At 39.6% G+C, this 25,693-nt stretch overlaps 1 protein-coding gene across 7 annotated transcripts in view; it reads right to left on the bottom strand.

The window, feature by feature from the left end:
• PCDH9 (protocadherin 9) overlaps positions 1-25,693 on the bottom strand; it is a 1,095,802-nt gene that overhangs the window by 668,916 nt on the left and 401,193 nt on the right. For 4 of the 7 annotated variants that reach the window (XM_045287202.1, XM_045287204.1, XM_004707905.3 and 1 more), the window contains exon 3: positions 23,674-23,775. The exons of the other annotated variants lie outside the window; for them this stretch is intronic. In XM_045287202.1, the coding sequence (XP_045143137.1) occupies positions 23,674-23,775 (102 nt within the window). The remainder of the gene's footprint in view (positions 1-23,673; positions 23,776-25,693) is intronic. 7 annotated transcript variants of the gene reach the window in all.

Genomic DNA, 25,693 nt, shown 5'->3' with positions numbered 1-25,693 from the left:
CCCACTCCCCCAGCCACCCTTCCCTCCCATTCAGGAGGTGTGTGGCCTTGTATTAAGTGTCCCTGGCCCTTAGGACCTCTTGCGAGCAGTCAGAGCTCCTCTTTACGGGAGCTGTGATTGTCCTACAATAATTTTCTATAATTGTACTCAAAGAGCTAAAAATAAATATGACTTCAGAAGTTTTGCCACAGTGAGAATCACAAGCTCCACTGTGGGATTAAGTCATCATCTTCTTCGCATTTCAGGAAGAAATATCCAGGTTAGGAAATTCACTGGGCTGATTGCCTTCCTCCTGCCTAAGCTGGCTGAGATATAAAGTCTCTGGTATGCTTATCAATAACTGCTAGGAACTCGGGCCATCATTGAACCGATAGCTGTAAAGTCCTCTTGTATTGAGAAAGTAAATGTGGTAAGAACCGTTACCAGGCTGGGGTTTATTGAGAAAGTCCTGATTACTGTGCAGGCTGAGTATACCTCTGATCTGGGGCCCGGCTACACAGAGCAGTTACAGAATTTACAGTGTCCTACTTAAACTAAACATATATCCAGCTCTCTCCGTTTTATTTCTCTTCATCACGCAGCAGAATATAATTTTTTGGTTTATCACGAAACTTCTGTCTGCTCCATCCTGTAAGTCATTCATCTCTCTGCCCAAGGTCACAAGGGAGCCTCTGAGGGGAAGTATTTGTGTTGATTGATTGGTTCTGTGATGCTTATGCCGAAGGCACTGCTAAATGAGGCTTTTGTATTTTCTGTGGAGTGACTGAAGTGTGCTTCCGTGGGGAGGGGCTGGGAAAGGAGGGAGAGACCTGTGAATCTTGTTAACTGGATGCACACACTAAAGGGGAAAAGAAAAAAAAGAACACTCTTCCCTGGAGATCCTGGATCTTTGCATCCCGAGTCCCTTGTCACTTATTCTGGCACGAGAAGGAGAACTTTGCCCTCCGAAGGGGACCACCAGGAGAGCAGATGCATTCTGGGGCTGCAATTAAAACACTGAATTCATCACTCTAGGAGTCAACATAGGGAAATGCTTTTCCTTGCCTGCTCCTCTGCTGTTTCCTTCTGAGAAACAGGCTCAAGCCATAAAGCCAAGTTCACTCCCGCTGGGCTGCTTTTTACCTAAGCAGGGACAGCAGTGGTTGGTGAAAGAAGCAGTACAATTGCTCCAATTGTGTGAAGCTGGAATAGTAAGTGTGGGGATAGCACTTAGAAAGAGCACTTTATTGATTTAAACATATATACTCCTCTGAGTAAGGCTGACTGCTTATCTTAACCGTTCAACATGCAGAAAGCACTGCATCTGTTATGTCTGTTTTCTATCTCTGGGTAGAAACCGGATACCTGGTGAATATATCATGTTTCCGATGTGACATGTCACTAATGAAAGATGTTCAATGCTCTGGAAATGGATAGAAAATTAGGAATGTCCCCTAACAATACAATGGAGTCATGCTCAAGGGCACAGTGGCAATGGCATTCAAAGGCTTCCAGAAATTCTGGACTTAGCAAAGGACACGGGAGGGCAAGGGAAACTGACACACATGCATGCCTGGCAGCAGATGGACATGCTACAAGCCCAGGTAGGACTGCCGAAGCAGGACTGGGACCATGGCTGGGACACATCTATGAGGTTAGAGAGAAGCGGTTCTAAAATTAGCCCATGCACTTCTCACCAAGGCAGTGGGCACAATTCCTGACTACAGGACCCAAGTGGTGGGGGGATCTCCTTCCGGGACACACCCGGGCAATCCCCTGAAGGAGACTGTCCTCCTGGGCCTGGTCCAGTGTGTCTGAGGGCAAGAGTGTTCGCATTCTTGGTTAACGGTCAGAAAGAATTCAATGGCGGCTTAATCTACTTGGATGTGGGGCTTTTCCTGTTATCCAGTCTTAGCAAACCTGGGGGGCTCTGAGTTTAAACTGAACTCCAATCCTAATGGAACCTTTTCCTTGACTTTCGCAGCCCCATGATTCCTTGAACGTGTTCTCTTATACACCAGGGACTACAGTTTCCCAGCCACCTTTTTTAACGTCACGTTTAGTGAGGTATCATTCATAGACATTGAAACTCACCCTTTGAGGCACTTTGAATTCTGTAATTCTGCTGATAACATAAACAGTCAAGGACTCACCACCACAACCGTTTTTTTTGCATACCTCACCCAGTGACTTCCACTACATCCTGGGTCATCCAGCCCCCATGCCCCACCCAGCCCCTGGACCACCTGGATCAGACTTCTGTGTCACAGAAACAGAAGCCAACAGTGTAGCCATTGGGGAGAGTTTCACTTTCCCACTGAGCATAAAGATGTTAAGATTAGTCCACATGATATTCTATGTATATGTGGTTTCCTCGCTTCATCTCCAGTGTACATACATACTTCAATTTGTTTCTACATTCTTCCATCCATGTTTAAGATTGGATTTGGCTTCCCTTTTCATATACATTTTATGAATATAAGTAAGAAATATTGTTAGCGTTCTAGTTCACCTGGGCACCGTTTTATTCAAACAAAACACACGCTAAGATTTCTCCGTGATCATTGGATGGCTGCAGACAAGTTCTTTCACTTTTACACTTGCCTGAATCTCATTAAGGTACCATCTAAAATAAGAAAAATGCTTTTGAGGTCAGAGGTCACAGAAACTTTTTCACAAACCCATGTAGCTATCTTTCCAAATCACTGCAATGAGTTACTGAAATGCTGTTCCACATAAAACACCCATTTTCTAATAATGAATCAAGTGTTTTAAGAAAGGCTCAGAAGATCACAAAGTCAAAGTCAAGGCAGAGAGGTCAGCTCAGTAGCTTATGGGGACTATTTTGAGGGATTCCTAAGGGATAATCTTCATGGTGTGCATTATGTAGAAATTCTTAAAAATTTGACAATGACTTTATTGAAAGAAAAAACAGATGATCTGTACTCAGGATTTTTTTTCCTTCCATAATGACTATGCCCCTGCTAATATCTCAAGAGTAGAAAGAGCTCTCCCCTGAGAATTTCAGTGGGGAAACTCCTCCCGTCCCCTCCAAAGCTCTGATCCTGTCCCTTCAGACTTCTCTTTGTCCACAAAACTCAAAGAACAGTTAAAAGGAATAAAACTGGAACCCCTGGAGGATGTCATAATTGATGTTGTAAATCCTAATTTAAACTGTTGTATTCTATTTGAAGTAGGGAAAATACTGCCAAGTGTTTTGAAATAACATTTAAATTTAATTTAATATTCTTTAGTTAAGTGTTCATTTCTTTAAATTCTTAATTTTGTGATGGTTTACTGATGTTTATTTTTTATTTTATCAGTCTTGAAGCAGCTATGCCCTTTTAAACACCTTGTTCTTTAATGCTTTTCTGGCTTGTTACTATTTCTAAGCTCTTTGGCATGGATTTATGACAACTTGTCAGGTTGAAAACCCAACTAGGAAATTTGCATTATATTTCTAATGCTATTAGTACTCCCATAAGAAGTTTAGGTAAAAAATTCTTACTGAGTAGTGTAAGGAAAATAATTAGGAGGGAGTTGGTTTATCATCGCCTCATTTTGTCTTAAGGAAGGTTTCTTAGTCCTAGTACTGTTGACATTCTGGGATAATTCTAAATTGTGGAGAGACAATCCTATGTGTGGTAGGAGGAACAACATCCAGAGTTCCTACCCACTAAGTGGGTCCTGAACAATACAAGATGAATCCCGCTCGCAAACTACTATGCACGGAACCAGAATGATTACTGAGCAATACTTATTTGGGCAAGAGTAAAACACAGAAGCACTTGACTTTAAATCTGATTAATTCAAAATCAAACCTCACTGCCACCCAGTCAATGCTAACTAACAGTGACACTATAGGACAGGGTAGAACTACCCCTGTGAGTTTCCTTAGACTGTAACTCTTTACAAGAGTAGAAAGCCCTGTTTTGATTCCTGAGGATTAGGCTAGTGGTTTTGAACTGCTGACTTTGCATGTAGCAGGCCATTGTGTAAGCACTACACAACCAGTGTTCCCTAGGGTCAATTAGAATGCATTAATTGGTATAAGAACCATGTTATCGTTCCATAGATTAGATTGTGCGTTTGTTTTCCCTGGGCTCACCTGCACACCGTATATGAACAACCAGTGCTCAGTGTTGTGTATGAACCAGGAGGCATTTTGTGCATCCCTGTCCTCAAGAGAATCTTGGTGACCATCTCTGTATATTAGTTTCCTCATGAACCCTTGTCTAATCAATCTGGCTTTAAAGTCCTCTTGCCTGGAAATCCTACCTGTGCCTCTTGAAGCCACCCCTACCACCGGTCCTATGGGGTATGACACCCCTTCAGATGTGATCATTAAAAATGTTCCTCACCCATCCCAACCCAAAGTCACTGCCAATGTTTCAGTTCTGACTTCGAGTGACCCTCCTTACGGCATCTGAGGCTGTAAATCTTTATGAAAGCAGACAGCCTCATTTTTCCTCTGACCCCAAGAAAGTCCCTAGACATTATAAAATTTCCCCTGGAGGGCAAAAAATTATGTAGTTAAAAACAATGCTTTAGAATATACATCCCATTTTATGATAGAATCATGCACACAAAATTATATTTATAATGTGCCTTTACCACTTACTGATACCCTAGTAGTTCCTTTTTTTTTTCATATTAGCCTAAAGAATCAAATTCAAATACATGTGGGGAAAAATGGAGTATAGTGGAGTATGGGACCTAGATTTAGAATCAAGAGTATTCTATTCATACTTATTTTAGTTTTTACACATGAATACATACATAACTGTATATCTCTCTTACTGAAAAAATCCTAAAACATTGGCATAGGGACTTAATGGCCTTTCTTATCTTCTTCTCTTGCTACCACTCGGCAGACCACAGTAAGACAACCAAGTCCAGGTGGACAATAAAGCTCCTCCAGGAGAGAGAAGAGGGAGATGAGAGTGCTCCCTTCTCTCTGTAGGTAGATCCCCGGTCAAGGGAAACTGATGTCAGGCTCATAGAACTGAGAAGAAACAGCCATTGTATTTGAAGATGAAATACAAATGCATTTGTAGGGCTTTATTCATTGATTTATCCATCCAAGAGTTGGGTGCGGAATAATGAACAGAGGTCATAGTTTAAGGCAAGTCAAATTTAAAGAAAATGATAGCTTTGGGGTCTGGTCTTAGAAGGTAAAAAATATATTATCAGATAATTATCATGAAAAAGATGATGTACTCTTGTACATTATACAGCGTTTGAAAATTCATGTTTTTTTAATTGATTTTTTTGGTCAGGTCTTCAGTTTTTTTGTTTGTTTTTTACTTTATTGGGGTATGATAAACTGCATATGAGAACTAAGAAAAACTTGATATGTATGAAAAATATCTAATGATCTTCAAAATTATTCCAAAGCTTTTATATAAAAAGGAGGCATTGCAAGTCTCTGTATTTCTATTGTATTTTAATAAAAACAGACTAATAAAGCCAATCTGCTTTAATGTAAAAACAGAAGAAACCACAATGAACTTCATATTATGAAGGGCGGCTCAGATCCCAATCTCAGCATCAATATTATGAAACATTTTACACATAAGATATCAGCAGCATTTCTACAGGGTATAAACAAAAGCTATGATAAGCCAAACCTGTGGTACAAATGGAATGAAAAACACTTGGCCCACAACAGAAAGACAGCGCAGCTTTTTCTTAGTGTTAAGAACTGTGCGGTCTCCTCCTCCCCAGGGGGAAGAGAGACTTGCTGTTCAAAGGTGCTGAAACACTGAGCACGTGGCCCACGGCCAAGGTGAGGGGCATTAGGGCCTTACATACCAGGACAAAAAGCCCTGCTGGTTCCAGCAGGTGGCTTGACTGGACTGGGAGGCCCCCTTTGCTCCCTTTTATCAGGACTGTGAGACTGGATCCCGAAACCTGCTGTAGCCATTAACACGATGATGCTCAAAAATACTTCACTGCCATTGATTGAGACAATTCTGATCCACAGTGACCCTCTGATGGGCAGGGTAAAACTGCAGCCTGTCGATTCCAAGACCGTAACTCTTTATGGGTGTAGAACGCCTCATCTTTCTCCTACCATGATGCTGGTGGCTTCAAACTACTGACCTAGTGGTGAGCCGTCCAATGCATAATCCACTCAGCTACCAGAGTTTCCCAAACTCAAATATGGGGTGGAAACAGGAAGTCTTTGCAAAGCCACTAGCTGTGCTCTAGTGCCCTGGTGATCAGTGGGGGCAGGGAAACATCCAGAGGGGCCCAAGGACACCCAAGGAGTGCCTGCTTAGCTGTGGTGGTCACTTTTGGAACATTAATTCATGTTCCTACAACCACAAATTCAAGATTTGGCCCAAAGAACAAAGAGAATTTATCCATCATGGCTAGTTCTCTTTTGAGGTTCTGAAAGGTCACTTTAAAGAAGCTCAGCTTCCTTGTTAAACATATGAAAATAATAATACAGATGTCATTGTTGTTGTTAAGTGTTGTCAAGACAGTTGAGATTCATAGTGGCCCTGTGTACAACAGAGGGAAGCACTGCCTAGTGATGTCATATTCTGATTACTAACAGATATTTACAACTTTCTTCTTGCTGTGAGTCATACATTATCTGCAGATGAATGTGTCCAAAGCTTTATTCCATCCACATCATTATGGGCAACTGTATTTTGAGAAGGTAGTTCTTCGGTGGCCATATTTTGATTGCTTTCCAATCTGTGGGACTCAACTTCCAGCACTATGTCTGACATGTCCCCTCGCTATAGCTAACTGGAGGATCCTCAGACAGATAACCCACTCCTTCTTTTCAGTCTGCTCTCTATTGGGAAGGTCAGGGGACACCTGTTCACCTTGGTTGATCATTGCTGGTATTTGAAATACTGATAACATAGCGTCCAGCATCACAACAACACAAAAGCCACCACAGTATTACAAACTGATAGACAAGTGGTAGAATACAATAGAGACAGTATATTAGAGAGTAGAATGAGTATGACATTGACATGAAAAATATAAACTCCGTCCTCAAAGTAGAGTTTTTAAAAAAGTTTATGTTGTCTCCGATGTGTATTTACCAACCAAACCAACCAACAAATCTATTGCCCATGAGCCTATTCTGACTTACAACCACTCTGTAGGACAGACAGAGCACATCTGCTCCATGGAATTGTCAAGCCCAGGAAGCACGACGGAAGCAGACTACTGAAGGAGACTACCATCTGTCTCTCCTGGAGCACTGCTGGTAGGTTTGCTGAGTCGTTGAGCACTTTAACATGCTACCACTAGGGCAACTTCTTTGCACTTAGTGTGCTTAAAAGGGATGCATTTTATTATTTTAGAACTCATTATAAACCGTCCATGTGTTATGTTTTTATGTCTTCCTGTTAGGCTTCATTTGGCACTGAGTGGCACTCGCTTAGGAGAGCGGTATTAGTCCCCACTCCCTGCAGCTAAAGATCATCAATTGCTTGATAGAATTTTTATTTAAGAAAATATAAAAGGTTGATTGTTTTGGAAAACGTCATTTTTATTACAACATTCAGCTACAAGCCCACGAGGAGCCACGTGTAAAGATTAAATGTACTAAAGAAGAATAACGTAATGCATCAGTTTCCCCGCTAGTCCCACATGATTCTGTAGATCTAATTGAGTAATTTTAAAATTAGTAGCCAATAAAAAGCTATTTATATTTCATAAACATAGCAGCACTGGCTTCAGATAGTCTTCTTTTAACCAATCTCAGCTATTGCATATTCTAATGTCAAATTTCTACAAAACATGCAAACTTTTGCACAGGCAAGTTTGACACAGAACCTGAAGCTGCCTGCCATCCGAAATTTAATTCTTCTTGTCTTTCATTGTACAGCCATGTTTTAAAATTTTTAACATGCTATTTTGTTTTGATGTTAATATTTTATTAGAAACTTGAAAAAATATTTCATTTTGATATTATTTTAAGAAAAAATAAAAACATTAAGATCTGCTTAACAAAAGATAAACACTTAAGTATTGGTAACGATGGTAAAAGCAGTCAGACTTTTTTTCTAAGATCCCTAAGCATAATGCCAGGAGCCATGGTATTTTCAATCGCCCCATGTGTATGCAAAGGTTGGACGGTGAATGAAGAAAACCAAAGCACGGTGGGTGCATTTGGATTATGGTGCCGACAAAAGATACTGAAAGCACAACGGACTTCTCAAAGACCACACACATCTGTATTGGAAGACGTACAGCCAGAATCCTCCTTCGGGGCAAGACTGAGGAGATTTGTCTCACCTGCATTGGATCTTTTGCCAGGAAAGGTTCGTCCCTGGAGAAGCTCACCATGCTTGGTAAAGTCGTGGGGTGAGAGGGAAGACTGTTTAGAAGGTGGATTGACACGGTGGCTGCCACAATGGGCTCAAGCACAGCAACAGCTGTGAGGCTGACACAGGAACAGGCAGTTTCACGGTGTTGCACGCTGGCTCAGAACTGACTTGATGGCCCCTAACAACTACACGCCTAACAATATAACAATCAAATTGTGACTCATGAAGAAGCGGACTGAGGGCACACCTTCTTAAGCTCATTCAGCCCAGCTACCTTTCTTTTTTTTTTTCTTTAATAGTAGCATTTTATGGAGAAAGGATCCACGGAACGTACATCACTAAACTTCAACCAAAGATGGGGATTTGAGTTAACTGGAGAGGTTACTGACAAGTCACCAAGCAGCAAACTAAGCCACAACCATCCAGCTGATTCCAACTCATGTGGCAAACTTATCAGCGTGGAACTGTCCGCTAACGGTTGTGGAGAATGCAAATCTTTATGGAAGCAACAGCTACGTCTTCCTGCCCTGGGGCACCTGGTGGGTTTAAACTACCACCCTGGCAGTCAGAAGCCCAAAGTTGAACCCACTGTGTCACCAGGACTTTTTCTGATGAGTGAAGTCGTGCTGTGCTTTATGGCTGGTGGGGGAGGGAATGTGTGCCTGCTAAGCAGATCTTAGCTCTGCTGCATCTCTGTCAATAGCATTGGAGTCAAGGTGAAGAGCAAAGGGTATTGATCTACACTTGCTGGGGTTGAATCCTGCCATGATCCCCCCTTTGCTGCATGACAGTGGGTCACTTACTCTTCTATGCCTTCCTTTAATCAAGTTAAAAAACTCCAACCAAACGCACTGCCATCAAGTCGATTTGGATTCATGTTCAAGTTTAAAATAGGAGCCATTGGAGATTTCACCCCCCTGGAATTGTTAATACAGTTAATAGAACTGAAGTGTTTTTTGAAGAGTCCTTGATAAATACACTGTAAGTGCTCTGAGTGTGTGAGCTATTTTTTTTCGTTGTGCCTTTCTGGTTTCTGACCTGGACCTGAAACCACTCTTCTGTTTTGCATGCACACTCATCACAGATGCCTGAAAGAAAATTTAACTGAAATTGTACTTAACTTTGCTGTATGTCATATAGTAATATCTTCAACCATATTCTGTTTCTTTCTCTTATTCTCTGCTTATTCTACTTTGTTCTAACCTATTTTTATTATATTCTATATATTAAATTCTGTTTTTTTTCCCAATGTATACTCAAATTGCAAGACAGTCATTTATATATATATATATATATGTCTTATTAATCAACATTTAAACTCTTCCTTCAGTTTTCCTGCATCCATAATAAAATGTCTAGAATTATTTATATGTGTATATATATATAAAATATTTCAGGTTCTGAACCAGCTCTGCTTCTCATGTATTGCTTGCTGTGGACATAGATAATCTTGTAAGGTTTTTTTTCAATTCTAAAATTAATAACAGAAGTGATATTTCAGGACAACTTCTTATTTTAAGTTTTTAAATTTCATATTTAATCTGTATTTTATATATGCCACATATCTACATACGAGAAGGGTTCAAGTTTGTGGAAAAATTAAATGAAAGCATAATGGAATCTTTCCCTGAATATTTTCAAGCCCCTCAATATATTCTGACACAATTTTTTGTGTGTGTGAATTTCTAGAAAGGGACAAATTCCGTATATTCCATTTATAGCGACCCTGGAGAACAGTCACTGTAAGTAGGACTAGACTCAGTGGCAATGGGCATATTATGACATATAGCCACATGCAACACCTTGGAAAGCTTGTGCTCTGTGGGGGAGCCTTGCTTGTGCTGGGATTTAAGCATAATGACCCTAGAGGACAAATTGGGGAGCCCTGGTGCCACATTGGGATATGTGTTGGGTTTCTCATCACAAAGTCAGCAGTTCAAAACCACCAGCAGTAACATGGGAGAAAGACAATGCTTTCCATTCCCATAAAGTTACAGTCTCAGAAACCCACAGGGGCAATTCCACCCTGTCCTATCGGGTCACTAGGAGTCAGAAGCAACTCACAGCAGTGAGAGACAGGACAGATTAGAACTACCCTATAATGTTTCTAAGATGTTGACAGATACAGCACGTCTTGCTCTCAGAAGCCGCCGGTGGAGTCAAAGAGCCGACGTTTGGTAAGTAGTAGAAAACGTACCGGGTGCACCATCAGTCGCCCTTCAAACAAAATAAGAATCTTTATATTTACGAATATAAAAAAAACTCCAGAGCAAACATCCTAAATGTACTTGTTCCATCACACACAACATTCTATACTTTTACATCCAGGTTTATGATTTATTACAATGGCCACACAGAACTTACAGACAATATTCATGATACATTGTGGGAATTCACAGCTGAGAAATGTAGAGGATATGGTTTGTTGCTTAGCCAGGGCATGTTACAAAGCTCTTTCAAGGCTGCTAGTTCATTTCCAAAGGGCCTACCACTCTACAGTAAGTAAACCTCCACCCCAACACACTCAGTGGTCAGCAAACTTCATGGGTCAGGAAACCCTGCTCTCCTAGTTAAGTGGCCAGTCAGTCTCTTGCCCCAAAGCTCTCAGCATCACTTGCTCTGTGGGCTGGGAAGTCCATTACTCTGCCCCATGTTCTGGCTCCTGGTTCTGCTGCGGTTGCCCTCTGGCTCCTCTCACACATCACAAGTGTCTTCTAGATCAAGTAGGTTCATTATGTAGAAATCTTGGGGCCCAGAAGATGCATTCTTCTACTGGCTCTTGCTGATAATTAAATTGTCTTTCCTGCTTCTCACAGAGCTCATTTTATAACCAGCATGTTGGAATGTAGCTTAACAATTACAGGTAAACTCTATCAGTGTCTTGTCTTACTGTGTTAGTCCAGGTAGACTAGAGAAACAAATCCATAGAAACTCATGTGTTTATAAGAGAGAGGCTGATACACAAAAGCAGTTGAATATTGACAAAACATCCCAACCCAGTCCAGATCAAGTCCGTAAGTCCAATATTAGCCCATATATCTGATATCAATCTGTAAAGTCCTCTTCAGACTGGTGAAACACATGCAATGACACTGAATGCAGGAAGATCACAGGCCAGTGGGTTGGAAGTCTTCTGGAACCAGTGGCATTGTAAGCATCTCAGTGCTGGCAGGGCTCTCCATGTGGCTCCTCCAGTTCCCAGGGCTGCATCAGGGTAGGTCCATGGGGCTTCTCCTCAGGGATGTCTTGCAGGAAGTGAGCAGAGAGAATCTCTCCTGCCTCACAGGAGGAAATCCAGAAGTTCCCAGAATTCTCAGGAGAAGGCCATCCCTACACAGAGGCTTCATTGGCTATGACCCGATTGACAGACTCAATGCCACCTCTTCACTCTTAATTCTCCCAAGTTCCAAATTGACACCAGATTATGTAACTCTCACAGACCAGCCCTTGTCAATTTGACAGTTTCACCTAACTCTTTAGCCAGATATAATTTTCAAACAATCAATAGTAAAATCATATCTGTACCTAACAGGATAAAACTAAAATGCATCTAATTCAATATGTGCCATCCTCATTTAAACATAATATTCTATGTGACAAAACAAAAATATATCCTATGTCTAACAATTGCAGTTAAGTAACAACTACAGCTTCTAGAATTCTATGATTATATTATCCCACCTATAAAAGTGTGTAAGCCAACCACATGCCTTTATCTGCCCCATTTTGGGTATCCAATTTCTATACTGCTCTCTTACTAAAATCCAGTTCTCTGAGGAGACAATCATATTCTTCAACATGACAAATCTTCATTCCAGTTGGAACCTTGTAAAATCCACATCCATAAGCAAAGTCAAATCAGGACTGACCAAGCATAAAGTCTGAAGCAATATGTGCCAGTTCACAGACTCAAAAAACTTCTCTTCATCTGGTCAGGTTCTGGTCAACTCAATGTGGGCTGCCTTACTTAGCCTCACCAGGGTATCCAATGGCCGCCTTCCCTTAGACCAGCAGTTCTCAACCTGTGGGTTACAACTCCTTTGGGGGTCGAATTACCCTTTCACAGGGGTCACCCGATTCATAACAGTAGCAAAATTACAGTTACGAAGTAGTAATGGAAATAATTTTATGGTGATGGGTCATCACAACATGAGGGATTGTATTAAAGGTTCGTGGCATTAGGAAGGCTGAGAACCAGTGCCTTAGACCATGGCCTCATCACAAATTCTCAACAACTCTGGTCCCCCTTGGCCTAGAGGTCATGAACTTCAGACCAGCCAAACCGCTCTTGTCTTCTCTTCTAGTTCCTGTAAAGCAGGCCCATGGTTTTCAGTGGCCTGGCTCAACCTGTCTCTCTGCATTTCTCCCACTTCCACTCAACAAGTGGATCTAGGTAGTTACCTAGCAAGCATTTCTGGCTGTCACAGGCTCCCTTTAACATTCAGTCCCAGAGAGGAGTTTTCTTCATGGTTCCAGTTTCTGACAAAAACCATTGGAGTTCAAAACTTCAAATATCCAAAGAGTTCCTTTTTTCCTTTAATCTTTAAAACAGTTCCCAAGCAAGTTTTTTAAATGCAAATGTCCTGAGTACTCTAAAGCACTGGGTGGGGCTTATCTTTTCAGAGCCTTCTTTAAAGGCATTTCCTAAACATATTGAAGAATCCAATTGTAATGGTTGAAGACAAGTGAGCTCACCAGCTCGTTATTTTCATACTTCCCATAATCATTTCTATAAATCATTATGTCAATAAACAGAAGAAATCAGTATAAACAAAGTAGAATCATATACTAAACTCAATTCTTAAACTAGTCAAGTTCAATCCTTATTTAGCTTATCTAAATCCTTATCTAAACTATTGTATTGATACAAAAACATGAGATTAGGCCTCTGACAGCATCAACCTAGATCTAGGCTTTCTGTCAGCCATTTTCTCTAAGTACATGGTTTTTGAGAAATTCAAATGACAATTTCTATCCCTAAGCTCAAAATATAGATTAATCACATTCATGTTTGCCATTTCACACAAAAATAACCAAAGACTGCAACCAAACAAAATAATCAAAACTTTAACTTTCCATATTCTTTCCAGAAAAAACTGCATGGATATATCTGACTTCTGGCTAGCCAAAGAAAAAACAAAATGAGGAAGAGGTAAAACGAACACCCACTGTCCATATTTATGATTTGTTTCTCTAGTACCCCACTCCTGGTACCATAATATGTTAGTCTGGGTAGACTAGAGAAATAAATCCATAAAAACTCATATGTTTATAGGAAAGACGTTTATATACAAGGGCAGTTAAAAATTGAGAAAACATGTCAGCCCAGTCCAGATCAAGTCCATGGGTCTGATATTAATGCATATGTCTGATACCAATCTGTAAAATCCTCTTCAGAATCACAAAACATATGCAATGTCACTGAATGCAGGGAGATCACAGGCCAATGGGTTGGAAGTCTTCTGGAACAAGTAGCATAACCTGTTATCAATTTGGGATAAGCATCTCAGTGCTGGCAGGGGTCTTCATGTGGCTCCTCCTGTTCCCAGGGCTTCATCAGGGTAGGTTCATGTGACTTCTCCTTAGGGATGTCTCGCAAGAAGTGAGACTCTCTCCTGCCTCCAAGGAAGAAATCTAGGAGTTCCCAGAATTATCAGGAGAACGCCATGCTCACACAGAGGCCTCATTGACTATGATCTGATTGACAGACTCGACTGCACACCTTCACTCTTAATCTTCTCAAGTCCCAAATTGATACCAGGTTATGTAACTACCAAACCTACCTTCCTACCCAGACTCATGTTAGAAATGGTTATCTGGTGAGAGTTATAGGAATTCTGACTAGAAGAGCCACATTAAATCATCCACTGCCCCTACAGTACTTGAGATTAAAATAACTTGTAATATCAGGATTTCTATAGCTTATATCAGTCCATTATGTATAAACCTTGTATGACCAATACCAGTTGCCACTGAATCAATTCCAACTCTTAGATGCTATTACATTTTAATAAAATATTAGACATCTCCTATAAAAGTTCATATTCTTTTTGAATATTTTTAAATTGGAAAAGAAAGCTTATCATATGAAATGCCTATGTGAGCAAATAGTTATTTAGTTTTACTATCCCTGTACACTTTGAGCAATGCTGTTGTTATTTCTGGCTGTCTTCTTCTCCACTCCCCCTGGAAACAATGACACGGGACAGAGGCGAATCGCCCCAGAGGCTGTGGAGGCTGTGTTTATAAGGTGGGCTGCCATCCATGAGGTCCACCATTTGAGACCACCAGCTGATCCTCGGGAGGAAGACCGGGCTTTCTCTTCCTGTAAAGAGGACGTTTGGAAACTCTCAGGGGCAGCTCCACTGTGTCCTCCGGGGTCGCCGGGAATCAGTATGGACCCGCTGGCACAGAGCTCGGGTTTGAAACCTCCATGGGAGCCCCTCACCCTGTCCTTCTCCCACAGAGTCGCTTCCTGTGCTTGAACGGTTGTTTAGCAGGCATGTGCTTAACCACTGCGACACCAGGGCTCCTTGCTCCGAGCCAGAGAGGTTTTAATTTTCCACTAGATAGCCAGATCATTGAAATTGTCATCTCAAAAGGGGTCTCCTCATGTTTCGTCATCATCGCAGGAAAAGAATTATATTCATTATTACCTTCAACCTAAGCACACGTTCCTAAAGAAAACGTCACTTCCTAGGTATCAACGTTTTCATTTCTGTCCCCTTCTTTTAGCATCCCAAATCTCCTGGGCATGCCCAATGCAGGAGTTCACGAGCAAGCTTCCTCGCAGCCGTGCCTCCGCCAAGAGCCATGGGCATGTGCAGAGCCTTCGGCAAAGACGACACGCCGTGTTCATTCCACATGCAAACGCCTGCTCGGCTTTAATCACGAGAACATGCCATTTTGGTTGATTTAAAAAGTACTAGTGAGGCAGCTTTATTTGACCTTTCGCCTCACAGGCTGGGATTATTGTCATTTCATGGGCGGTCTCTTCCCTGATCACATAGATATTGATTTACACCTCGTTGCATTCTACACTTTGGCTGTTTGGTTAGAGCGTCGGAACCCTTCAGTGAAAGGTGCTACCACTGTCACTCATTTGAAAGGTTCTCCCCCACGTCTCTGTACACGCCATTCTCTCTGCGAACAGCTGCATCCCAGCTGTCATTCTGAATGGCAAAGATGTCTTTGGCTGATAAGCCTATGCCAGTGGCACACAGAGTGGATTCAAACAACTAATTAGCAGGAACTGGGCCACAGCAAGGTTTGGGGCTGTCCGTCAAGCCGGCGACCATGGCTGACACCATCAGTAAAACTGTCAAGTGCGACTCTTCCTGCGAATAAAACAAGCCCACTTGTTCTGTGGCGAGGAAAGAATTGGCAGAACAAGTTTAATAAAAAGTAAAAGAAGATGATGGCCCTCATTTACAAAGTGTTAAGTAATTGAAAAATATATTGACCTGGTGGACATTTTGCTAGCCGACTGATATTTGTTACTGTGATAAAGGGACGCCAACTGAAAACGTGTGTAAGAATTTTCAAATGGAGCGATTTTTAGAAATCACCTAAATGGTTTCAGTATATTCATTTAGCTCATGGAAAACAAAACAAATGCACACTCTTTAGAAATAAGAAATGATTAATTATCATGTATACATTTGGAGATGAATATCTAGAGATGCAACAAGACACACATTTTTCACAACCTTCATATATATGTTTGCACATACATATATGTGTTCCATATAGTCACACTGCTATACACCATAACTTATTTTAAAATTCACATCTTGTCTCTGTAACTATGCACACCTGAGTGTCCAATGAAGTGGGTAGAAGTTTTTGGGCCCACTCTGTTGAGCACCCCCTACCTGTCAGCGATATTTGGTTGGCTTGTAAGTTGCCATGGTGCTGAAAGCTAGACAGCCAATATTTCCAATATCACAAAGGTTTCCCGTTTTGCACATGTTTTAGCAGAGCTTCCAGAATAAGACCAGCAGGGAGGCAATGGCTGAATGACCTACTTTGAAAACCTAGTCAATGTAAATGCTATGGAATGTACTAAGATATTATCTGAGCAAGTGTGACAAGATCAATCTCCTCAGGTGGCAGTCACTCAAAATACACAGCGGCTGCCACATTATCATAATCACGAAGATGATGCACGGTGGAATAAGTTTTCTCTCTGTTCATTGTGAGGTACAGCCAGCTAAGTGGAACCCAATAACTGTAACACAGTGAATACACATAAAATATAGACATTTTCCATGAAAATTTAAAAGATGTAAGTGATATCAAATCAAGTATGAATGTGGAGTTTAAAAGCCTGTAATGGTGCATTTCCAAAAGTATTGGCTATCTTTTTTGGAACCAGGCAAAGGGTTCTGAATTGAGACGAGAAATAATCAGACAAAACTTTTCTCCGTCTTACGTTTCAAGCGCATTGCCGTCAAGTCCCATACTGACCTCAGAGGCAAGACTGGGCTGCCTCCATTGGCCTTGCGAGGCTGCAGTCCATGTTGAAGAAGACTGTCACAACCAACGTTCTCCCACATCATGGCTGGTGGGTTCAAACTACCTTGGCTTAGCAATAAGTGCTTAAACACAGAGCTAGCGGGGCTCCTTCAATCCTTGGATACTCCTTCTTAACCACTTGGTCTTCACCCTAGCAGTTCATTTGAGTAATAGTCTCTGTGAGTCACCATCAGGCACACTTTCTATGATCATCCACCTGGAAGAAAGCTTCTCTAACTCTACATGTGTACCCAGGTACAGTGTGTGCGTGCCCGTGTGTGTGTGTGACTTTATTTTACCACCGTTTAAGATTTAGAAAACATTCTAGTTAGAAATAAAGAAGATAAAACTAAACTGGTTTGGAATTAATTTCAGGTTGTTAGTGAAAACCAATTTATATAAATATCATTTGCACTCCCAAATAGTATTAAATAGAAGAAGGGGGAAAAAAGAAAGAACTCTATAGACAATTTTGGCTAAATTATTTACCTATTATTTTCATTTGAAAAATTATATGTGTAATACCTACTTAAAAACTTAGAAACTCATTTATCAAGAGCTAAATTAACTGGGTAATAAGACTATAGAACACGCCCAAAACAGGCACATACAAGTATGTCACATAATATTGATCACAGAGTCCTGTTAATGAAGAGTTAGAGCATGAGTTTTGTTAAATGATCGTACTTGGACAGAAGAGAGAGAGATAACAGAGAGAAAAATAACAGAAGAGGCTAAGCAAGAAAAGCAAAAGGACCATTTTGCCTGTAATTTTTTCCCCTTTATCAGTCCAAAAATCCCACTGCCAAGGAATTGTTTCCAACTCATATTGTTGTTCAGTGCCAGTGAGTCCCCAAAGCATCTCATAGCAACTCTATTCACAACAGACACCCTGGCAAACCCGGGGTCACCCTCACAATTGTGTGCAGTCACCCTCGCAATTGTGTCAGTCCATAATGGAAGGGCTTCCTGTCACCGTCCTCCTGCAACTCTTGTTGAATTATATTCCACAATGTTTATTTGCACTATGACGTTGAATAGATTGTTCAATATGTGCTGCACTCAGTTGGGTCATTTTTCTTCAGAACAGACACCACCATGGACCTCTTCCAGTCACTTGGCCAAGCAGCTGTCTTCCAATATCTTGGCATAGATGAGGGAGTCCTTCCAGTAACATTTCAGTCGGTATTCCATCAATTCCTGGAGCTTATGTTTTGCTAACTAAGGTTTGCAGGGCACCTGGGATCCCTCCTCATAACTCTTGGAGTTTCTGAGACTGTAAATCTTTTTTTTTAGATTATTGATTTTTTATTTTGATTAAGCCAGGGAAGAAATTTCTGTCATGGAACCAGAAAGAGATACTTACACCCCCCAAAACTCACACAAACCCGAGACTAAATCTTTCAGGGAGCAGAGAGCCTCCTAAAGGGGCTGCTGGGCTTGACTGACCAAACCTGCAGTAGTTAGCACCACAAAGTCAAGCCCACAGTGCCACCAGGGTGCCCTCTTTCTTATGAAATGTAGAATTTATTGTTACAATGTCACTTTTCCATCACTTGAGGTTGTTAACGGTGGCGGGATAGTCTAAATTGCTTTGCATGTAATGAGTTCAGGTTGGATCCCTTACGCTGCCACTTGGGTCAACTACATTCCAGGGGCACTCCTAACTTCCTTTTTAATGGAGGTCCACAGGTAGACTAGGACCCCTGATGGCATAGTGGTTACCTGTGGACTGCTGAGAACATCAGCCATTGTAAGCCACCAGCCAATTTCTACTTGACCCAAAAGACTATTATTCTAGATCATCTACGGAAGTGAGGTACTGAAAACAGCCATCATTTTGAATTCTTTACTGCTCTACTCTTCCAATATGCTCCTCTCACTCTTCCTTTAACTTAGTTTTCTAGCTATCACATAACAATATCAGCAACTACATGGAACCAATGATAATTTAATTTTTATGAATTTCTTTATCCAGCAAAACCTGTGTCATAAATTTACTTAAATGGTGAAAAAAAAAATCCCTTATCAAAATAGGTTTCCCAGTTTGGGCCTTGAGTTTTATAGCAGTGACCTATTCTGGGATATCTTAATCAGCCATCTGCTTCCATGAATTTCATACTTTCGATAACTGCCACATTTCCAGAATTGGGCAGCTAAAAGTCACACTTATTCTTACAACCCTTCCACCAATCTCCATACCGCTTAGACTTATGATTTCCATCTGACATTGATTTTTGGATTTCCTTCCTAGAAGGGAGAAGCCTTATTTCAAAAATTCATACACTCAACACTAGACTACTTTGTAAAAATACTTTACCTCAAGCATCAAAAACAGTAACAGGCAGCAGCCGCTCATCCTGGGATGCAGTCTTGTGTGAATTCCAATAACTATGAGGCATTTCCCTACAGATTACAAAATACAGGCACTGAAAGCTCTATCTGCTTCTACTCTGTGCTGTTTCATGAGTAAAAGGAAAGGGATATAATAGAAGGGAAATTACAATACAATTTCTAGATCAACAATCCCGGTGAAGGTCAGACTCGTGTACATTTACAGTATGAAAACACTGCGCTCTTTTTAATTCCTCTGCTTCTTTTCATTGTTAGGGTGGGCTGGTTTTCCAACTACAGAGAGAAAAGCTTAAACATGACAGTTAGCTGAGAGCCCACACCCTATTTGAAACCTAATTTAAGAAAGCATTTCAAACATGCACTGTTTTGACACTTGCTTGGAAATTGAATATGCAGTTGCATGATAGAGTCATTAGATCATTCCCAGATCTGAATGAGTAAGCACTGTGACCAACCAATAGCGACTGCACAATGCCTGGTGCCAGCTTAGGCTTCCTAGTATGAATATGTAATCTCCATCGTCCCTGCCAGTTGACCAGCCAATGCGCTCGCTGGGCACACATAAAACAATATCGTAGAGTTCATCTGACAGGCTGTGGCTGTTGTTATATTCAATTCCACTAATTCTTGTGTCTGTGACTTTAAACAAATGACTTAACCTCTCTGTGATATAGGGATGACAACAGTATGTACCTAATAGGGTTGCTGCCAAGATTAAATGAGGAATCATACAATGATCAAATACAGTATTTTTTAAATCCCCATTTTTAACACCTCAGAAAGTAGAGTGCTGATGATAATCAGGCATAAAAAGAAATCACTTATCCAGTACATTAAATTGTATCTATAAAAGATACATTTGGTAGTATGTTAAGTTAGATAAAATATGCTACTTATATGAAGTACTTAGTAGTGTGGCACAAAAATGTGCAATGGTTGATATTAACTTTTCCATATAAATAAGCATCAATTGTAATATCTAAGTTGAAAATGATAAACTGAGAATGCTTAAAAGCTTGCCAGTCATATCAATCTTGTTTGTATGTAATTATCTAATGCCATAATACAAATTTTTCAACTGCCTCAGGGTTAATTGACAGTAAGTGACACAGAATAAAACTTCCTACCTATCCAAAAGTATAGTTTTACACATTTCATTATCTCTTTTTGCTTTTTGAAGGTGATGAAACAGTAAATAGTAAACCCTTGGGGGGAATGAATAGGTAAACATATACTGGCCAAATTTGAAACATTAAATATTAAAAGAAGAAACCCAGCATACTAAGAGAAAAATACCCCAAATTTGTACCTTATAATCAGCTATCATTTTTTAAATTCTTCAGAATGATTTGCACTAAATTAATACACTTTACAGGAATGGAATCTTTGCAAAAGGTTAACTAGAGAGGCTACTAACAAAAATAAGTGAGTCCACTTAGCAGCCTCTCATGAGAAAGGCCTGTGTACCTTTGAAGAAGCCGTCAGTAAAAATCAAGGAAGCCCAGTTCTGCCCCACCATACACAGGTCTCCAGGAGTCAGGCTTGACTTTGAGGCCACAGGGCACTACCAAGACAATGAATGCTAAAACCATCTCCTTTGGTGTTGGTCTGCAGGTGCTCAACAAGTCTTACAGAAACCCCGTTTCTCAAAACTCTTTATCAAACTCTGTTTCTTTCTTCTATTTTTATAAGAAACACCAGAACTTGTCTTTATGCACGTAAAAAATGTAGACTTAAGTAGAATCATTACAATCAAACATTTAAAAAATGGATTAAGGGCAAAATTTACATGCCAGGAGAATGGACACATAAAATGCCTAAAACAGTGACTTCCAGAGAGCACATGCTGCAAAGGTGCTAGTTGGCAGGATTATGATTATTATTAACCATCTAGCCCAAGAAAGGCTAGAATGGACCTTTCTTTGATAAATTGAGAATCTGTGGTGTAGACGGTTCCTAAAATATAGTTCCTTCTACTTTCTTGTGTTTATTATACAAATAACACATTAGCTTCATCTCCACTGTCCTGGACTCAAAAGATTAGCATTGTTCATAAGTCAGAATCCCTTAGAACTTCAGTCAAACACAACCCTAGGCACACCACGTTCCTGTTCTCTGGGATTAAAAAAAGGAGGGGCAGTAATATGTTCATCAAAAATATTTAAATTATAGCTCACAAAACCCCCCACCAAAAAAAAAAAAGAGAGATTGCTAGAAACAATTTCTCCAATGTACTCGTTAGGCACCATAATACCAGAGTTGTTCTATAAGTTTGGATTCTTTTATCTGGAGAATATAGATATGAAAATGTTATAAGAATAAAATCCTTAGAAATTGAAACTTATATTTTAAGTACTTTCACATCATCTGGGTTAGCACTTTTAAGATACATGAATACTTATGACGATATTTTTGAGAATGATTGTGTTATTGTTGCATCCATTAAGGATGACATAGTGAGATAGTTAGTTTATTGTGCCAGCCTGGCTGATAAACACTAGTAGGATTAATTGAAAGAAGGAGAGATAAATGGCTTGATGAGCCTCGCCTTTCTTGTCTCTCGCTCTTTGATCATCGGACAAGTGTGCGGCTGCCTTCCTTGTTCTGTGCCTCAATTTACAGGCTACACTACCTGTGGGACGCCTAGCCTGTGGACTGTGTCGCTGTAAGTTGAGGTACCTTTAAGACCACACAATTGAAATTTACATCTCTGGAGCTGGGGACTGACAGTTGGTGAACTGGCTGACAGTTGTTGACCTGCCTTGTTATTTGTTGCTGTGCTGATATAGCCTAGCTCTCTCTACAGAAGAGGACCTGGGAGCCCTCAAGACTTGAAGGACTGTTAGTGTCTCACAGCTCTCTCATGGGAGTGAGTTCCACTGAGCCATTTGTATTGCTTTATAATTTAACTGTTCATTTCTTGTATTATATATCTATCTGTATATAATTTAACAGTTCACTTCTTGTGTTATATATCTAACTACCTTTATAAATAAATATATAAAATTATCAGCAATCTGGTTTTATCTCTCTAGAGAACCCTGTCTAACACACATAGTGCTGATGAAAACTCACGGTTCAATAAGAGTATGGCTATGTCCGCAGATTTCAAGTGTGTTAGATTTTTGACAAAGTGGAAGGGATAAAGACAAAAAATAAAAGCAAAATAGGAGAACTAACTTTGTTGAAGATTGAAAAGACATTTCTGAAAAGTTAGACACACAAAGAAATAGCATAATTGAGGTGGAAGATAAATTAGGAAATAAACCTGTTTAAAGTATCACCGTTCCTTTTTTCAGCTAAACAAATGACCACTCAGGAAAGAAGTTGCTTTCTCCATCAAATGTCCATTAATTAAAGTAACTTACCCAGCCTAAGCTACTACTGGGGTGTTTGTAAATGGTGTGTTCTTTAGGTTGGAAAGTACAAGTGCCCACAGTTGAGAAACCCTTCCAAAAATCAATTAATCAATAATAATCAAACTGTTTTCTATTACTGAAAATGAATGAGATCAAACGTAAGTTCAGTGAGAAAATGCAAACATAAGTTCAGTGAGAAAATGAAGAAATATGTGTGTGTGAAGGGGGTAGAAGGGCACATACACTATGCAGACTTATATAACCTATCTATATCTGTTTCTACATGTAATCTATAAATTATGACTTTGGAAAATAGATGAAACAGTATTGAGATAGCATTAGAATTAATAATAAAAATAATCTTCAAAATGTAGATAGGCTACATTTTACAATAGATGAACTCTTTAACGTAAAAAGAAAATTGATTTTACTTTAAGTTCAAAGAGAAGGAAGTTAAGGATCACATTGAAGAAAAGCTATTTTAAAATATCCTTATTTTTAAAAAGAACAGGCTAACAAAAACTTCATAGTAACACATTTACAGTAAGCAAAGTAGGGAACGAAGCAATTCAACTTTGGACAAATATATTTATCTCTTATATCAAACAACAAAAATTCCATTATGAATAATAATAATTAAAAACAAAAAACACTGCCATTGAGTCAATTCCAACTCATAGCAACCCTTTAGGACAGGATAGAACTGGCCTTATGGGGTTTAAAGACTGTAACTCTTTACAGGAGTAGAAAGCCCCATCTTTCTCCCATGGAACAAGCTGGTGGCTTTGAACTTCTGACCTTGTGATTAGCAGCACAACATGTACCCACTATGCCACCAGGGCTCCCCAATTATCAATACTAAACTGCAAAGGAAGCTGCTCATCATTTTCTCTAAAAATAGGTAAACTGTATCTTTTTGCATTCAATGATGATAATGTTACGCTTAATAGTTGGACATTGTTCGAATGAAGAAGATGACCATTGGCATTTTGTCCTATAATTGTTTACTTAAAATTGGTCAACACAATACCTGTATAATAATTCAACTATAAAGATCTACAAAGAAAATAATTATACAAATAAACACACAGTATTTAAAACCATCGGGGAGAGACAAGGAAAATCGCTCATTCTAGCACGTGCTCTATAGGGATTTGGCATACCTCGTAATGGTTTTCTTCATTATCCTGAATGTGGAGACCCGCAGAGCTGAGACATTTCTGAGGAGTGACAGGAATATTGTCACTTTTGCTGTGTGAGTTACACTGAAAGAGATTACCAAATAATTGTGACAAACTACTCCATAGTTAGGGTGTCTCCTGAGAGACATAGCTGTTTGCTATGGGCCTAACTGATACCGGTTGATTTAAGAAGGGTCTACATTCTCAAACACATGCATTAATATTGAGTCTTTACCAAAAACATATTTTTCAATGCCCCTAAGACAAATTGTCAAAATAAACTAAACGACATAAAATCTCACTCATTGCCATCGAGTCGACGTCAATTCACAGTGACCCTCTGGGACAGGGTAGAGCAGAACTGCCCCTGTGGGTTTCCCAGACTAACTCTTTACAGAAGTAGAAAGCCATGGCTCTCTTGCTGGGAGCAGCTGGTGGTTTCGAACTGCTGACCTTGTGGTTACCAACCGAATGTGTAACCACTATACCACTAAATCTCTTAGGTATAGGATGTTTATTGTTTTTCTCCACCAGCCTCATTACTTATTAAGCTTATGATTTTAGTAGATAACACTTATATGGGGCTAATCTAAGGTACTATGCAAGTGATTGAGACATGTTGTACAAATATCAATCGCAGACATAAAAAATTTTTACTATTCCCCATTTGCTACTAAGAATTAAACTGAAGGATTGAAAAGCTTGTTATCTAGCATTAATCTGTCACGCAGCTTTCTGGAACCATCCCCCATTGCCTTACCGACTGGAGGTATTGCTTTTGTAAAAATCAGAATAAAGGTGGGGGTGAAAAAATAGGGAAAAAGTGGAAAAACTCAAGGTTGACTAGACTAAAATATGGTTAATATTTGTTTTATAATTTATTATTATATTTTATAACATTAATTATAAATTATACTATTTTATAATACTAGGTTATTATCAATTATAATGAATTTAAAATATAATAGTTCATGTTTACTTACTGAGTGTAAAGTATCTTTGGAAGCAGTTTACCTAAACAATTTTTACCTGGAATCAGATATGAGTGGTGGAACTTAATATATTAAATTATGGCAAGGATCCGTTATTGACATGCCCTCTAGTCTTCTGCAAAATTTTATCATATGCTCAGATTCTTAGGACAGTGAGAGGAAAGGCAGTATTTTTTTCCAACTAATATGACATGTTTCCCATTCACTAATAAAATTTATTTTAGCCTTAACCAAGAAATATGGACTGGATATTACTTTCAGGAACATTTTTAAAAAGCAAACTAGTTTTAAAGTTTTGTATGTGGAGTTTACTATATTTTAGTCTTAAGAGCGCCTTTTATACATTGAAGTGTATGTCAACACATGCATGCAATGCTGAAGAACTTAATTAATTATCTCAAATGTTTGTTTGTTGATTAAGAAAAATAACAGGGTAGTTAACTAAGAGGGCATAACCCAAGTCCTTACTCATGTATCGAAATCTTTTGTAGCATGAAAGACAAAATTAACTCCCTCTTGCCCTCTCTACAAACATTAGCATTCCAACACTGGTTCACACATACTCCTCTTGGAGCTCTCTGGATAACTAAGCAAACAAACAAACAAACAAACAATCAAAAAACCCATATCATTGCCATTTTCGTGTCTGCTTTGTGGTTAAATGCTATTTATGTATAATCTGTAAAATGCTGCTCTACCAATATTAATTTTTTGAATGTGCCTATATTTGAAGTGCTTGTTGTTAATTATGAAAACCTGTCATCGCTGTCTAATCATAATAGATTCCTTTCCTTTCTAAAATTTTGGACCTTAAAACTTATTTTCACCTGAGATGTTCCTAGACATTTTAATCATTCGATTTTTGTCCCTACTCTTTCCCCTTATCTATTCAAGCTGACTAATCTTTTTCACACATCTCGTGTATTATGCAGTTTCTCCCTAGGAAGACTTCCTAAAGTCCTGCAGCCCAGCAGTTGCGTTCACCCTGATGGAATAGTGGGATCACCTGA

The sequence above is a fragment of the Echinops telfairi genome, unplaced genomic scaffold (assembly GCF_000313985.2).
Source record: "Echinops telfairi isolate 266 unplaced genomic scaffold, ASM31398v2 ScPeMD7_11;HRSCAF=52, whole genome shotgun sequence".
NCBI classification, from domain to species: Eukaryota; Metazoa; Chordata; class Mammalia; order Afrosoricida; family Tenrecidae; genus Echinops; species Echinops telfairi.
Note: the sequence above shows the minus strand (reverse complement) of the source record. Positions and strands in the feature narration are given on the sequence as shown.